Here is a 16,938-nt window from a genome sequence, read left to right as displayed (position 1 = left end):
AAAAATCATACCCAAGTATAATCACAGGATTCAATCCCCTATACCACATGTATGGGTTAACATAAAGATGCGACATGCACGAGAACAATGACAATCCCTTCTACTAAGACAATAAGCATGCATTCAAATGAAAAAGCAACATAAGTGATTTTGGAATACATTCATAAAGCAGGCGGTCTTTGATTGTAACATTAACTAGTTAACATTAACATACAAGTCATTCTAAGTAAAGTGAAAGGAAGAATGAAGGGGGCTCCTTTGTTCATTGTGGCTGTCATAAAGCCCTCCCCTTCTCTTCCTGTCAGGATGAGGTGAGCCAGGAATAGAGGGGTTCACAGCTTTAAGGGGTCCACTTGGAGTCAGCCCAGTAACCGTGGTTCATCTCAGGGGCAGCAGAAGCTGGGGATGAGGGACATGTCGGTAACCCTCGGGATGTAGGCCTTCGTTGACTCTGCTTTTCCACACTTATTTCATTCATGTCGGCAAGATAATGCTGATACTTACTTTAAACCTCCAGTCAATATCTCCCATAGAGCCTCCTAGGTGCTTATGGGGCTGAGTTCTATGTCAGTGGGCTCCAAAGGGAGAGGAGGGGGTCCCAACAGACTCACATTCATATAGATGGCGGCAGCTTGGTCACAGTTTGGACTCTGGGAAGAGAATGTCATGTACGTGTGTTCTGTTGTTTTGTTCAATATTTATAGTGGTTTAACGTATACATTTGGAGATTCAAAGGATAGTTATCGGAGGTAACAAACCTGAATAGCAACATATTGAGAGTATAATTTAAAGGAAATCGGCTTACCTGTTCAGAATCGAGGTTTTCTGTATGATGCTCTATTGACCAAATGGCACAGACACATAACATATGTATACATCTCCATGAGAGTAAGGTTTTATTTAGTTCAAACTGGTGACTAATGTGACTTACTCTTTTTTCTCCAGCAATAAAGAATGACCAGAATGATGATGGGAATGGCGAAGACCGACCTACAGAGGTTAATTAATTCCACATTGTTTTGGTTGTCAGGAATACCTGTCAACAGATAAAAACAGTGGAACCGATTTAACAGTAGAACAAATTTAACATAACATTGGATAAAACATTAAATCTTAGATTAGCAACGCTCTGCAGCGAAACATCACCAACAGAGCTGGATAACTATGGAGAAGATGGCCAAAGGCAGACAGAAGTGCAGGGACATTGTTGCTGTCCGGTGCGCCAGCTGACTCAACAGGGATCAGTTAGTGATCCCTCAACCTCATCCAACGGCTAACACTCTAACTTAAAAAACTTTTTTTTTCACTTGACGAACAACCAAAGCAGTCACTGGTGATTGTGAATTCTTACTATCGCAAATGGATAGATGGCAACAATTGACAGTGACCAGCCACAAGTCAGTAGGGTGCAATGAGGTGAGGGTCCCCAAGCGATTCAGAGTGAATCCGAGTCACAGCTCGAGAGCAAATGCCCTGATAGCATTAAGCATTTCATCATTTTTGTGGAAATTAACCCAAAACATCTCACACGTCCCAAGGGCGATGGCCCCTATATACATACATAGTTACAATTCTTATATTATGAAGTGGAATTGCGAATTTCAATAGGTTTTTAAAGTGAGTTTGAATAGCCATTAAAAGCTGTTTGAAATTCTGCCGGCTTTGAACATAGATTTATTCTCAGGTTATTTTAGCAGAAGACAAAGCAGATAATGTGTAGCCACATGTTAAATGTATTACCTTCACAGACAACACCAGCGTCCTCCTGGTGACCACAGTCGTGGGTCCACAGTCCTCTGTGGCCACACTGTGTGAGATCAGATTCATGGCCAGTGCAGTTGATATCATCCAACCCTATAGGCCCTTGTCCAGGTCCAAATCTGGCACCATGTGGTGCAGACAGCACCCTCCTACAGCCCACCTGTCTACACACCACCTGGGCATCGACCAGATCCCAGTGATCATCACAAACTGTGGCCCACTGGCCCTGGAGGAAGACCTCCACCCTGCCTGAACAGGGGTTGTTGGAGAGACCGTTGACCAGTCTCACTGGAGAGGCAGCTGAGACAAAGGAAAACATTTGACTACGGGTTGAATCAAAAAGTTATTGAATGAGGACAAATTCAAACACAATAAGCACTTTTCATCACATGCCTATTTATTTGATAGTAAAATGAGCCATAGATCTAGTATCATGCTATTTTAGCAAGAGACAAAGAAGATTATGAATAGCCACATGTTCATGGATGTATTACCTTCACAGACCACACCAGCGTCCTGCTGGTGACCACAGTTGTGGGTCCACAGTCCTCCGTGGCCACACTGTGTGAGCGCAGATTCCTGGCCATTGCAGTTGACATCATCCAACCCTATACGCCCTTGGCCAGGTCCAAAAGTGGCCCCATGTGGTGCAGACAGCACCCTCCCACAGCCCAACTGTCTACACACCACCTGGGCATCGGCCAGGTCCCAGTCGTCATCACAAACTGTGGCCCACTGGCCATAGAGGAGGATCTCCACCCTGCCTGAACAGGGGTTGGTGGAGGTACCGTTGACCAGTCTCACTGGAGTTGCAGCTATGAAAAGAGAAAAAAATATCAACGAGAACAAGCTGATTGAAGAAGTACTGGTATGAACACAACCTCAAATAACAAACATAACAGTTGAAAAGTATTGACAGCCCATGCATCGGCAAACCCAGCGACCACCTTTTCCAGTGATACGTCTATGAGCATGTCATTACGCCAATACGCAACCATGCCTCCAACAGGGGAGGGTCTTTGTTGTTCAGCACTGGGTCTTTTTTCACACCAAAAAACACACATGCACAAACATAAAGTCAATTACAAAGACACACACACACACACACACACACACACACACACACACACACACACACACACACACACACACACACACACACACACACACACACACATACACACTAAATGCATGTTTACCATCACAGATGATGCCAGCGTCTTCAACGTGTTTGCAGTTCTGAGAACCAAACCCTCGATGTTCACAGTCGGTTATTGACGTTTCATTTCCTCCACAGTTGACATCGTCCAACCAGATGGGTCCTGTTCCCTGGCCAAAATATGCCTCGTTGGTGGCTGATATGGCACTGCCACAGCCCAGCTGTGCACAAACCACCTGGGCATCATTCAGGTCCCAGTCATCATCACAAACTGTGCCCCACTGGGCCTGGAGGAAGACCTCCACCCTGCCTGAACAGGGGTTGTTGGAGAGACCGTTGACCAGTCTCACTGGAGAGGGAGCTACGACAAAAGGAAAACATTTGACTACGGGTTGATTGAAGAATTCATTGAATGAAGACAACCTCAAATAACAAACATAATAAGCATGTTTTCATCACATGCTTTCAGAAGAATGGGATCTTATTCATTGGACAGGAAAATAAGCCATAGATTTAGTGTCATGTTATTTTAGCAAAAGACAAAGAAGGTAATGCATAGCCACATGTTAAATGTATCACCTTCACAGACAACACCAGCGTCCTCCTGGTGATCACAGTGGTGGGTCCACAGTCCTCTGTGGCCACACTGTGTGAGATCAGATTCGTGGCCATTGCATTTGACACGATCCAACCCTATCGGCCCTTGTCCAGGTCCAAAATGGGCCCCATGTGGTGCAGACAGCACCCTCCCGCAGCCCACCTGTCTACACACCACCTGGGCATCGGCCAGGCCCCAGCCATCATCACAAACTGTGGCCCACTGGCCCTGGAGGAAGATCTCCACCCTGCCTGAACAGGGGTTGTTGGAGAGACCGTTGACCAGTCTCACTGGAGAGGCAGCTACGACAAAAGGAAAACATTTGACTGTGCGTTGATTCAGAAATGCATTGAATGAGTACAACCTCAACAAAATAAGCACTTTTTCCTCATATGCCTTTTTATTTGATAGTAAAATAAGCCATAGATTGAGTATCGTGCTACTTTAGCAAAAGACAAAGAAGGTAATGCATAGCCACATGTTAAATGTATTACCTTCACAGACAGCACCAGCGTCCTCCTGGTGACCACAGTTGTGGGTCCACAGTCCTCTGTGGCCACACTGTGTGAGCACAGATTCGCGGCCATTGCAGTTGACCTTATCCAACCCTATAGGCCCTTGTCCACTTCCAAAAGTGGCCCGATGTGGTGCAGCCAGCACCCTCCCACAGCCCAACTGTCTACACACCACCTGGGCATCGACCAGGTCCCATTCATCATCACAAACTGTGGCCCACTGGCCCTGGAGGAAGACCTCAACCCTGCCTGAACAGGAGCCATTCCCTCCATTCACCAAGCGGACCTCCCCCTCAGCGGCTGGGTGGTTGTCTGGTCCTTGAGGAGCGGTCGTTGGATCACTGGTATGACCTGTGGTATAATAGGTTGTATAAGTTTGAGGTATGGAAGGTATTGGTTCAAAAGCCTTGGTGTTCACTCACTGTCTATCCACCTGGAAAACAAGTCTCACTTAACTCACCAGGCTACCACTGGCCCAATGCTGCCAAACTAACTAACGAAAGTTTACCATAACAATATATCTATTGCTGCTCTCTGGATAATAGGTTGCCTGCTTCATGATATGTATGAGTTTCAACTCAGAACATCTTGATTCAAAATGTGCATGAAATATTTATATGAAGCTATGGTTTACATATTTCTGAGATAAATGCTAGAAAATAAGTTTGGGGTTTTACCTATAATAAAAGTTAAGCAAATAAAAAGCAGAGAGAAATAGAGAGCAGAGATACATGATAGATACTGTTTTTCCTCGTTGGTCAGAATAAGAAAATTACTGATAAGGCGTCTAACCATGAAAGTATATATCGGGCGTGGCCCGTGGGGCTAATTGGTTGTCTTGTTTCTGACAATAAACAAAAACACGTTTGTCTTGTTTCTTAATAAGACAACCAATGTGATAAGAGAACTAGCCTGCCTGCCTTATTTGGTATCTAAGCAGCCAACAAGGGGAAGATGACCTGTATGCAACATGAAAAACAAGACAAAGGATGCACATGAATTTCAAACTTCAAATGGCTCAGTTTATGGCCAAATAATACGGCCTAATTCACACATGGAATAAGGTTTTCTTCGACAACTTCAGAAATACTGAGTCCTCAAATAAATTTCGGCAAAGAAAACTTAACACACATGTGACATGCGGCAACTGTGGTTCTATTCAATGATGTATGAAATTAATTATAAACATCGTTTCGTCAGTTATCAGTATCAGTATCAGTATTGTATGCATTTTGTTATCGACTTGTGTTCCTAATATGCATGTGCGGTTAATATACATTGCCATGGACTGTATTATGCGTCACGTGTTTAGTTTGCGTGTGTTTAAACAGATGGACGCACACACGCGTGCCCGCATTCATTAATTCTTTAACACATACACACACGCGCGCCCCAATGTGTGGTTAGGTAGATGAGAGAAGCAAAGTGTATGTGCGAGGTGCACAAGCAACATTATGCATGCGCCCTTAAAATAGCATCTGAACAACGTGCCACTGACTTTAAACCAGGTATTTCCTGGTTTGTGGCGCAAGTGGTTTCTGAAACTGCAAAATAGCACCAGGGAACATTTGCGCCAGAACACGCCTCCTCCTTTCGCCGAGCCGCCGCTTGGGGCCCAAGATCATTCCCTAATTTACCGACGCGTGGCGCAGGAGGGAAAAGAAAACTCTGCGCCAGTTGCAAACTAGCAACGACATAAGGGCCGGGTCTAACGAATGGGCTGACCGGGCTGTAGCCCCAGGCCTCGCCGCTAGGGGGGCCTCCGGTCGCTGAAGGTGAAATGACAAAAATCCATAAAAAAAAAAAAAAAAACGAGCGAAAATGCCGGGCCAAAGGAAACACGAGAGCGGAGCAAAAAACCGAAAATTAGATGAAATAAAAAAGGAAAGAGCGAAAGAATTATTACAGAAAACACCCAAATTAACCAACATGTGGAGGAGTAATCAGCCCGCTGTAGCAGCTACCACCAACAAAGATACAACTGTCAGTGACGGAGAGCAGCCAACCACCGCTAGCCAACTAACCAGCCCAACTAGCCAGTCTGCTAGCAATAGTGCTACAATCTCTGAGGAAACAAGTGATGGAGAAGAAGCAGTGGGTAATGTAGCAGATGAGCCTGTTGATTCTGAGGCTGGGGCGAAAACAGATACATCAACAGACATTGCCTGCTGGGGAGAAGTTAATGAGGAGACGCGAAGCTATTGGGTCGGAAAGGGAATTGAAGCACCCACACAATGTCAACATAAAGATGTCGATTTTTCGGCTTCTGAAAGGAGCTATAAAAATCAGAAGCGATGTCTGAGCAAAACATTGTTCTGTCGCTCGCTCAGAAATGGAGAGAAGGTGGCAAGAGAATGGTTGTCTTACTCCCCATCTACTGGAAATGTGTTTTGTTTCGAGATGCACGAAGCGGGTCAGCCCCACAGAAAGGCTGTGCTTACTTGGCTTGCGCGCACCCTGGTGCGTGGGATCGACGCGGGCCTGCAGGATCAACTGAAAGATGAGGCGAATTATTGGAAGGAGGTATTGAGGAGAGTTGTGGCCGTGATAAAATTTCTGTCAGAGCGTGGGCTCGCTTTCAGGGGAGAAAATGAAACACTGGGCTCAGTGCACAACGGCAATTATTTGGGCATCTTAGAGTTGCTGGCCAAGTTTGACCCTTTTTTGGATGAACACTTAAAACGTTTTGGAAACAAGGGGTGGGGGACACCCTCATATTTGTCATCGACTGTATGCACTGAGTTTATTGCACTCATGGGCCAGCGAGTACAATCAGAGATAATAATGCAGCTTCAACACGCAAAGTATTTTTCACTTATTGTGGATTCTACACCGGATTTGAGTCACACTGACCAACTAACATTTGTGGTGCGTTACGTGTCTCAGGAGGGCAAGATCTTTGAGAGATTTTTGAAATTTCTGCCCATTTTTAGCCATACAGGCGAGTCCCTTTTTGACTCAGTCACAGGTGTGCTGCAGGACATGCACATAGACATTAAAAATTGCAGGGGACACTCAGTGCTATGACAACGCGTCTAACATGGCAGGTGCATACAAGGGATTGCGTGCCCGAATTCAGGAAATAAACCCACTTGCTGATTGGATTCCATGCGCGTCCCACTCCCTGAACCTTGTTGGGGTCTGTAGTGTGGATTGTTGCCCTGACGCCAGCTCTTTTTTTAGGCTAGTTCAATCCATCTTCACTTTTTTCTCAGCTTCGCCTAGCCGCTGGAAAATATTAATGGATGGACTGGAGTCTAACGACTCGAGAACAAGCGCATGGAGATGGTCAAGGGACTTTCATCGACGCGATGGGCAGCACACGCCCGGGCTACAAAAGCTCTCAGTTTAAATTTCAAAAATATCCACGACACTTTAAACGAGATAGCAGAAGACGACCATCAGAAATCAGCCGCACGAGATGAGGCGAAGTCTCTAGCAAAAAAATTGAATAGATTCGAGACAGCATTCCTCGCCATCATATGGGATACCGTGCTGCAAAGGTTTGACATCACAAGCTGGGCCCTGCAGACGGTGGAGTTGGACCTAGTTACTGCTGTGGAATTGCTCCAGTCCCTCATAGACTTTGTGTCCAATTTACGCTCCCAGTACAAACACTTGGAATCCCAGGCCAAATCGCTATCACTGTCACAGCAGTACACTGTGACTCGACAGGTGAGGCGCACCACCCCGGCCGATGACACAGACGAACCAACCCTTGTGTCCAATGCGGGAGAAAATCGCTTTCGGGAGACATTCTTTGTCATCATAGACAAACTGATCAGTGCATTACAACAGAGACACGCAGTGTACAAAGAAACGTCCACCTACTTCGGATTTCTAACGCAACTGGACACATTGTCTCTCAGTGAAATACGTGAGAAAAGCGTCAACCTGCAGGCAAAATACCACGAAGACCTGGCTGATGATTTCCCTGATGAACTAGGACAGTTTTTGCATTTCGCAAAAGTCTCCACTGTAAACAGGCAGCCGATGAACCTACTGTCATTCATTCGAGAAAGGAATCTACAACAAGTTTTTCCAAATGTCTACATAGCACTGCGGATCTACCTTACATTGCCTGTCAGCAATGCCAGCGGGGAGAGGTCATTTTCCAAACTTGGAATTATCAAGAACAGGCTGAGAACGACAATGTTGGAGGAGAAACTTAACAATCTGACTTTAATGTCAATTGAGCACGACATGCTGGCCCAAATGGACTTTGAGGAGCTCATTAATGATTTCGCACGGCAGAAGAGCAGAAGACGGGCCTTCTGAAGTCCCTTGGTGAGTCATGTTTGCCGCGGCGGCCTCCTCTATATGACCCAGCCCCATTAATGTGTAAAATAGTTTTAGCTTGTTTGTGTGCACATTTCAAACAGTTCACCCCAAATATATTGCATCGTAGGCCTACATTCCTGCCTGTCTTCTTGCTTGGGGTTTGTTGTGCGTAACCAGACATGTACCAGGGCGTTACTCCTGGAGTAAATTAACCATTCAATGCCCAAACCGTTTGAGCCATAGCCGGGGCCTTCATTGACCTTTGTTTAATAGCCTACAATAGGCCCTACATTGTTTTATAGTTTTTGATGAGTTTACAAAAACAGGATGCATTTCTATAAATTAAGTAACTTTCAAAAAACAGTTCATTTATGTTGTCTGGGCCTAACTTGCTGTACTTGATAGCAAATGCATTGTAGGGCCTATTACTTTTTCTGTAATGATTTGCCAAAGTCACCAAATCACCAATTTCATACTTTCTTTTTTCCTACATTTTCAAGTAGGCCAATTCAGATACATTTTGTTTCCCCATCCTCATTCTGTCAGCTCTGTCAACACTACTGCAATTATAATAAAGCTACCCTTGAATTGAAATTAATTTAATTGAATTGAAATCATATTACCAGTTCACTTTAAATAGTCTGTCATAGATTGGTAGGCCTACCGTGTACGCTGATGTGTCAGTGGGTTTGTGTGAGGTCATGCGTCAGAACATCATGATATGAAGGGCCTCACCCGGGTAATTAGCCCCGGGCCTCAGAAAGTGTTAATCCGGCCCTAATGCGCCACTGAGAAAGTAAATTGTGCCAGATGCAAGATAGGGCCCTAAGTGACTATGACCACAATGTCTATGAGAAACAAGACTATAGACGGTTTTTTGTGGCTACTAAAAATGGATGCCATGATTGCGGCATCACTTTTATGTCACTTTAGATAAGAGTGCCTGCTGTAGATTAAAGTGTTTTGTAAAACTAAATATTGGTGTATTAAGTGATATACACTAAATATATACACCATTTAATAACAAAGAAAAAACAGTTCAATATATTTACTGTGGTTGTATGAAATGAATGGAAGACACCTCAACATTCATAATTGAACAACATTTAACAATCAACCACAAGGTAAAAGTATAAGTATAGCCTACAATGGAGATAGATTTGTAGAAATATTGTCTGTACAACATTTTGTGAAAATAAATAGCCTACATTTAGAAATGGCTTAAGCCTCTTATTCAACAGTTTCTGCTGGATCATCCATTTCTGTCCGTCTATCTTCGTTTGACTCTCAGTGTGTGCATTTTTTTATGCCCGTTTGCATATAAACACGTTGACAAGGTAGGCAGGGAAGGTGGGTAAAGAGCATACTGGCTTGCATACCACGAAATGCGTCCGGATGTAGTACAAAATCCTGGTATTTTTGGTCTACTGCCTTTTTAATACCATGTATTGGAACTAGAGCTGTCAGTTAAACGCGTTATTAACGGCGTTAACGCAAACCAATTTTAACGGCGTTAAAAAATGTATCGCGCGATTAACGCAATTATTTTATTTAAAAAAATAATAACAATAATAATAATAATTCTTTGGCTCAAAACAAAGAAGCAGTAGCCTTACTGCTATGTTCAAATGACATTTGTTCAAAGCAGTCGTTTAATTGCACTATAGGCTCTTTTTTTGTATCGTCCTGTTTTGATCATTATATGCCAATGTTGTTATCAATAAAAAATCATTTGCACAAGGCAAGCCGATGCACTTCACCATGTTGATAAGAGAATTAAAATGAGAAGAATTCTGCGACAAAAAAATCAAGGGATATTTAGCATAGAAAAAGAATTTGCGATTAATCGCGATTAATCATGAGTTAACTATGACATTAATGCGATTAATCACGATTAAATATTGTAAACGCTTGACAGCTCTAATTGGAACATACAAAAAAAAAATCTGCAATACTAAATAGTATGGTAGCATGGGTATTGGAAGGCTGGGACTGACTAAATATACTAGGAGGGGAAAGATAACGAGGGACAGGTGCAAAGATTCAAGGTGGGGGAAGTAGATCAGAGGCGGGAAACAAGCAGGGAGTGACGTGGAATGAGAGGAAAAGTGACTAATACAAAGTACCACAGAAAACAATGACAGAATGAAAGAAACAAATAATACATAACTTAAGGAACAGGGTGGGGACGTGACAGTATGTCCTTGGTCTTATTGTCGCTTTCCATTGGAAGAGCTGACATTTGGGTTACGGTGTTTCTATTTCTAAGAATAAATCGTTCCCCTTCGGCAAACACAAGGTTTTATTTGTGTACCCTAAAATAACAAATACACTAAATAATTAAACAGAGCAGTTTTATAATGTACGTACATTTATTGATCCAGCTGTCTACACTGATACCCTTTTTCATCAAGATATAAAAACGAATCTGTACCAAAGAAGGACGGAAGAACATTATTTCAATATTTCAATAGAAAATAATGTTTAGTAAAGATGCATGTTCACCTAAAACAGATAACTTGTTTCAATGAAAGCAATACGCTATATTTATCAGAGATAAAAGGTTGGGAAATATTTTCGGTTTTACCTCGAAAGCCTACGAACCATTAAATGAGATATAGAGCAGAGATACAGGTTAGATACCATTGCCCTGCCTCATCAGTCAGAATGAAGAAGTTAGAGAACGGCATCACACCATAGGTGTTGCAGGGGTGAGCAGGGGATACGTCCACCTAAATATTAAGAAAACATCAATTTTTGTGAAAGAAGCATAGGACAGAAGCATATTGCTTTTATTACGAAAAACCGCTATGACGTTTCCAATAGATGCAACCATTTCTCTGACAGGGGCAAGCAAGCCCCTTTTCTTCGGCACTGGCAACTTTTTTTTAATCAGTAAAAATCATACCCACACACACACACGCTCCAAAAGATGTGAACAATGGTTTATTCGGTTATGTCCCAAATGTGTTGCATTGTTGGATTCATTCAGCTTCAATAACATAGTTCAGATGTGCATGATTCCTAAAATCAATCCAAAACACAGATATGTGTGACATATTTTGAATATGCAAAATAATGAAAAGAGAAAATGTTAAAATGCAAAATAAGAAAACAATACATAAGAGTATAGTAGAAGTGCCATCTTTGGGAAGGTAGTGTTTGCATGAAGTGGAATATCTATATTTTAATATACTTTGAAGGAATACATAATGGTAGAAATGTTTTTTCCTGGCTGTGCCCCTGTGTATAACTATATGGCTACAGGAATACTCTCTCCCCTCTATCTATCCAGCTGCTCTTTGAATTTATCCATTGCTGTGAATGGTTAAACAAATATGTAAAATATTCTTAATTATCTGTCCTTACCTAACCCCAAAACAGCAACTGAACTTGCAAAAGAAATGTGATGAAAATCATGATAGGGGGGTCAGAGCATCAGCTGTGGTTGCTGCTCCGACCGGCTCCTCCCTGTTATTTCCTGTTTCTACACAAGGAAACCAATGAGGTGTGAGAACTAGCTTGCCCTCTTTTCTAGATAACTATCGGAAGTTATAGCAGACCTGCTAGAGGAAGAGGATTTACATTGGTAGGCATACGTTTAGCCACCCATGCTAAAGTTGACTATAAGTGGAATAGAAAATAATCTTATTGAAATTTATCTTAATGCCTTAATTAAACAAATGAGGAAAAATCCAACCTATAATGATGCCAATTTTCTTTGTGAATGAATATGGTATCGAAAATAAATATATGTTCTCCATTAAACTACAGGGTGCATAGGTGTAGACACCCGTATTTTAGATTCCCATAGATGTAGGCAGATCTTTATTTTTAAAAGCCAGTTATTTCATGGATCCAGGATACTATGCACCCTGATGAAGTCACATAGGCCTTTGGAATTAAACTAGCCCCACATCACCACAAACCCTTCACCATACCTAGAGATTGGCATGCCTCTTTTCAGTAATAGCAGATATCATGAACCAAGGATCAATATGCTCACATGGAACTAAAAGATAAACATGGACTAAAAGATACGGAAAAGTTTAGGTACCTAGGTGACACTGAAAAATTGGATAAGGGACCAAATGGATCTCGACTACGGAGTAGCTACAGAAATGAGAGCGTGGGGGGAAGTATGTAGAAGGAAGGATTGGAGAGGGTGGGTGCATCATGGGGGGGGTATGTATGAGAGGGTGGGTGCATCATGGGGGGGGTATGTATGAGAGGGTGGGTGCATCATGGGGGGGGGATGTATGAGAGGGTGGGTGCATCATGGGGGGGGTATGTATGAGAGGGTGGGTGCATCATGGGGGGTGTATGTATGGGTGGGTGACTGGATGTGGGGAGGAGGGGGGGGAAGAGAGTGTGTACTGTGGAAGTATGTAGGAATTGGAAAGGATGGATTATTGAAAAGCTGTGCATGTGTGCACGAGGGGAGTATGTGTGTGTGAATGAGAACAGCAGGAGTATGAATGAAGTGGATAAATATAAAAAGACAAGGTCCCAAAGATCATTATACTGTATGTTGCTATATTAGACCTTAAAATGTGTACTAATGATTTGAGGTAAAGTCAGGATCTGGTCATATGCTTTATGAGTTTGTATTGTAAAAAAAGTTAGCAGTTAGCCTAACAGATGTCAGTTAGCCTAATGATTTCTCAATGCAAATCTAACCAGCTAATAGCAGGGGCGATTCTAGGTTCTGACTTTTGGGGTGCTCAGCCCCCAGGAAGCCACAGGGGCATATTAAGTATATAAAGGGGGGGGGGGTATGGGGTTTCCTGCATTCTGCTGCATTTTAGGGTGACCTGGTGGAGATCCTAAATGTATTCTGGTGGGGGGTAATTCTATCTATTCATATATCAATCCAACACATTGCATATATTTGAACAGTCTGCTGTTTTATTGTCAGCAAAGCATTGACCTTTTGTAACAGCTTAAAAATGCAGTTCTGCACCACAAAAGTTATGAAAGGAAAAAAGACTGTTTCGATGAAGGAATAATCAAATGGATGTCAACTGTAATAACAAATTTGAGGAATATAACATTTCCTTTGGGTCATTTTCACTCAAAAATGATATATTCCCCAAGTAAAATGCGAAATTCAAAATAAATATTGTGTTATGATATCGGAATAGTGTATCAACACACATTTTTATAAAACTTGTGATGCAAAAAGATCAACAAGTACAACATGTACTGGATTAATGCTATGAGAAACAGACCACTATTTCGGGAGCATTAATCGATGTCGCCTCACTTTCAGGGACCCATACATTTCATAAATTGTATGAACATACATTATTATAAAACTTATGATGCAAAAAAATCCATAAGTACAACATGTAGGCCTTTAGCCTAATGCTATGAGAAACAGACCACTATTTCGGGAGCATTATGTCGCCTCACTTTCAGGGACCCATACTCAATTGTTTGATTAAGGCATTAAGATCAATTTTCAAAAGATGATTTTTTTAGTCAACTTTAGCATGGGTGCCTAAACGTATGCCTACCACTGTACATGCAGCACGCAAACAATGACCACAATGGCTATTAGGAACACAACTTTCCTTAAACTTTTTTTTTGCTATTTTGATTATATGCCATTAATTGCAAGAGGAAGATTCATGTGTAATAGAAAATAATATTGGGTTGTAAAACATAATGGTGTATTAATTGATAAATGCTATATATATACATATATACATTTTCCAATTACCCTAGACTGATCCATTAACACAATGTCACTATAAATCAAAAAGATTCAAATCAAGTCTGTTTGAATCCGTTGCAAAGAAGGTTTTAAAATGTGCCTGCCACATAGGCCTACAAACAGATACAATCGACAGAAAATGCTACATTCAATTATTTACATGTAGTCAATATAAAATAGGCACTTTACTCACTGTAACATTTGTATTTATGTTGTTTTAAGACTTTTAAGAAGTTGTTTGTATGTTTGTTATTTGAATCTGTGATTCATTTATAACTGACCTATAGAGTTAGAAAGCTCAATCTATGTTGTACGCTATAACATAACATAGAAATACTAATGATAATGATATTTATTTTGTTTTTAAAATGGACGTTCACGTTAACCAGATAACTTCTAACAGCGTAAGCAATAGGCTACATTAATCAAAAACAAATGGTAGGAAAATGTGTTTTTTACCTTGTAGTCCTACAAACCAATCCATGAGATACAGAGCAGAGAGAAATATAGACCATGAATACATGTTAGATACTGTAACCCTGCCTCGTTAGGCAGAATGAGGAAATGAGGGAACGGCATCGAACCAGAGGGGTAGATTAAGATTAGGGGGGGGGGGGGGGTATTTAGAACACGTCCATTGGCCCCAGAGGACCTTTATTATGAAAAGACTTTCCTCATAGACGCAACAACTCCTGCGTCAGGTGTGGGTCTTCTTCTTCAGCACAAATTAATGTATTGCACTACTATTATTACAATTTAGGAGTATAAGCGAATGTGACAGACACACAATAATACAAAAACAAACACCCAGTTTGAGGAGAAATGTAAGCTTTTGTACGGCGGTTCGAGCAGTTCAGAGGAACGGGTTGTGACAAGGGGATCTTGTGGGTAGGCAAAGACTATTTCGTAGGTCGATTAATCAAAGATGACAGAACTGAACCACCTGACTTTACAGTGCAAAGAAAATATGTTTAAACCCTTAAGAAGGAAAGAACGCACAGGCGAAGTATCTAAGATGCTCTTTAACTAAGTAGCCTAGTGTAAGGGCCGTCAGATTCTCCTAAAACGCAGGTTGTATTTTCCTAAGTCCTTATGAAATCTCCTTTGCTTCTTTCCTTGACCTCATGTTGTTTTCGATCGAGGTCAAGGAAGGAAGAGATGAGGAAAGGACATAGAACATACTTTTGTTGTATATTCAACCAGAGCCACAAATAAGCATTGATGTAGGATTGACTATAACACATTCAACAATGTTGGTTTGCAACTACACAATGGAATTACACATTCAACAATCCTCTTTCACATCCGGGCACAGATCTACAGCCATGGCATTATTATTTTACACCTATTTTATAGCTATTTAACCTATACAACATATTTTACTTTCTAACCAATGTCACTCCCCTCTAGACAAAATTTACTCGGATGCGACGTTGACAGTTTGTTGCGTCTGAGTGAGAGGTTGCGGCTGCACAGCTCAGGCTGCCGGACGGCGCTTAGAGGGACTTTTATAAACGCAATATTGTGTGTGTGTGTGTGTGTGTGTGTGTGTGTGTGTGTGTGTGTGTGTGTGTGTGTGTGTGTGTGTGTGTGTGTGTGTGTGTGTGTGTGTGTGTAGGCGTTATTCAATAGCCTGGTGATGTGTATAGGCCTACGTACAGTAGGAATGTTCATACTGATTTAAATAATAAATGTTGAGCAACAGTGTTGTTCGAAAGTTCAGCGATTGAAACAAATAAAAGCCTGGGCTATTGAAGTTTTACGGTAGGCCCACTGTCTTGCACCTACCCGATGTCAAGTGGACCGCGTAGAATTCACTGCGGGTCTCTCTTCTTATATCCATCATACCAAATATATTTTATTACTGTCCTTCTCAACACTCTCTGATCTCACTAAAAGAATTGCAGCACGAAATCAACGGATATTTAGAATTAGATTATAAAATAATGAGTTAACTATGACATTAATGTGATGAATCGCGATTAAATATTTTAATCGCTTGACAGCAATAATATATTCATATATATATATATATATATATATACAGTACACAGCCTATTAATTTAATATCTAATATAGATATATTAGATAGTATATTATATTAACAGTGGCCCTGCAGTAACAGTTAAAAGATAATACAAAAAAGCTTTCCGCTTCAGCTCCTCCCTGCCTATCAGGCGACACACAGTCTCAAAGTGTTTGATTAAAGTGAAATGCAGTGGTATTACAGCACACAATGTGCACGGAAAGCAATGCTTAACCATAGAGGATAAGCTCAACAACAGCTACATGGAAGCGCTTCACTTCTAGACCTTACAAAAAAGAAAGTTGCACGTCAACAAAGTTAAAAAAAAAAAGGTTTACACTTGGATCAGATTTTCCATGAAGGTGCCTGGTTCCATGTAGAAAACACTTGTCATACCACCTCCGGAGAAAGTGTAGGCTATATTAAAAAAATAATTTAGAGTCCTCCTGTGCAGGGCTGTAGCCAGAAACCCCCCACACACACAGTACCGTGTTGCTGCTGAAACATTTATTTTAGGAAAAACTGTTTAGTAAAACTATAACTGAAGTATATCTGTGTGTGTGTGTGTGTGTGTGTGTGTGTGTGTGTGTGTGTGTGTGTGTGTGTGTGTGTGTGTGTGTGTGTGTGTGTGTGTGTGTGTAGTGTTGGTCTATGGTGAGTGAGAGAGAGACAAAGAGGTGATAAAGGTGGAGCTCCTGATCAGGCTTCTTCTGTTCTGCAATGAAATAAATAATTAATTGAATACACATTCAACCCATATCAATTGCGTTTACTCAAAAATGTTGATAAATAAAGAATGCACTTAGTTGACATTAAGCACAGTAATACCATAGCTTATGGTCTTACCTCTTATCAAAACAAGTGACTATTCTCCTGTGG

The 16,938-nt window shown here is 41.6% G+C and overlaps 1 protein-coding gene across 1 annotated transcript in view; it reads right to left on the bottom strand.

Moving 5' to 3' along the window:
- Window positions 1–16,938, bottom strand: part of LOC115548580 (deleted in malignant brain tumors 1 protein) — a 59,523-nt gene that overhangs the window by 28,708 nt on the left and 13,877 nt on the right. Inside the window, exons 7-10 of the mRNA XM_030363326.1 lie at window positions 3,500–3,820; window positions 2,961–3,281; window positions 2,256–2,576; window positions 1,741–2,061 (exon numbers count right to left, since the gene is read on the bottom strand). Of these exons, the coding sequence (XP_030219186.1) occupies window positions 1,741–2,061; window positions 2,256–2,576; window positions 2,961–3,281; window positions 3,500–3,820 (1,284 nt within the window). The remainder of the gene's footprint in view (window positions 1–1,740; window positions 2,062–2,255; window positions 2,577–2,960; window positions 3,282–3,499; window positions 3,821–16,938) is intronic.

Source organism: Gadus morhua, chromosome 8 (genome assembly GCF_902167405.1).
Source record: "Gadus morhua chromosome 8, gadMor3.0, whole genome shotgun sequence".
NCBI lineage: Eukaryota > Metazoa > Chordata > Actinopteri > Gadiformes > Gadidae > Gadus > Gadus morhua.
Note: the sequence above shows the minus strand (reverse complement) of the source record. Positions and strands in the feature narration are given on the sequence as shown.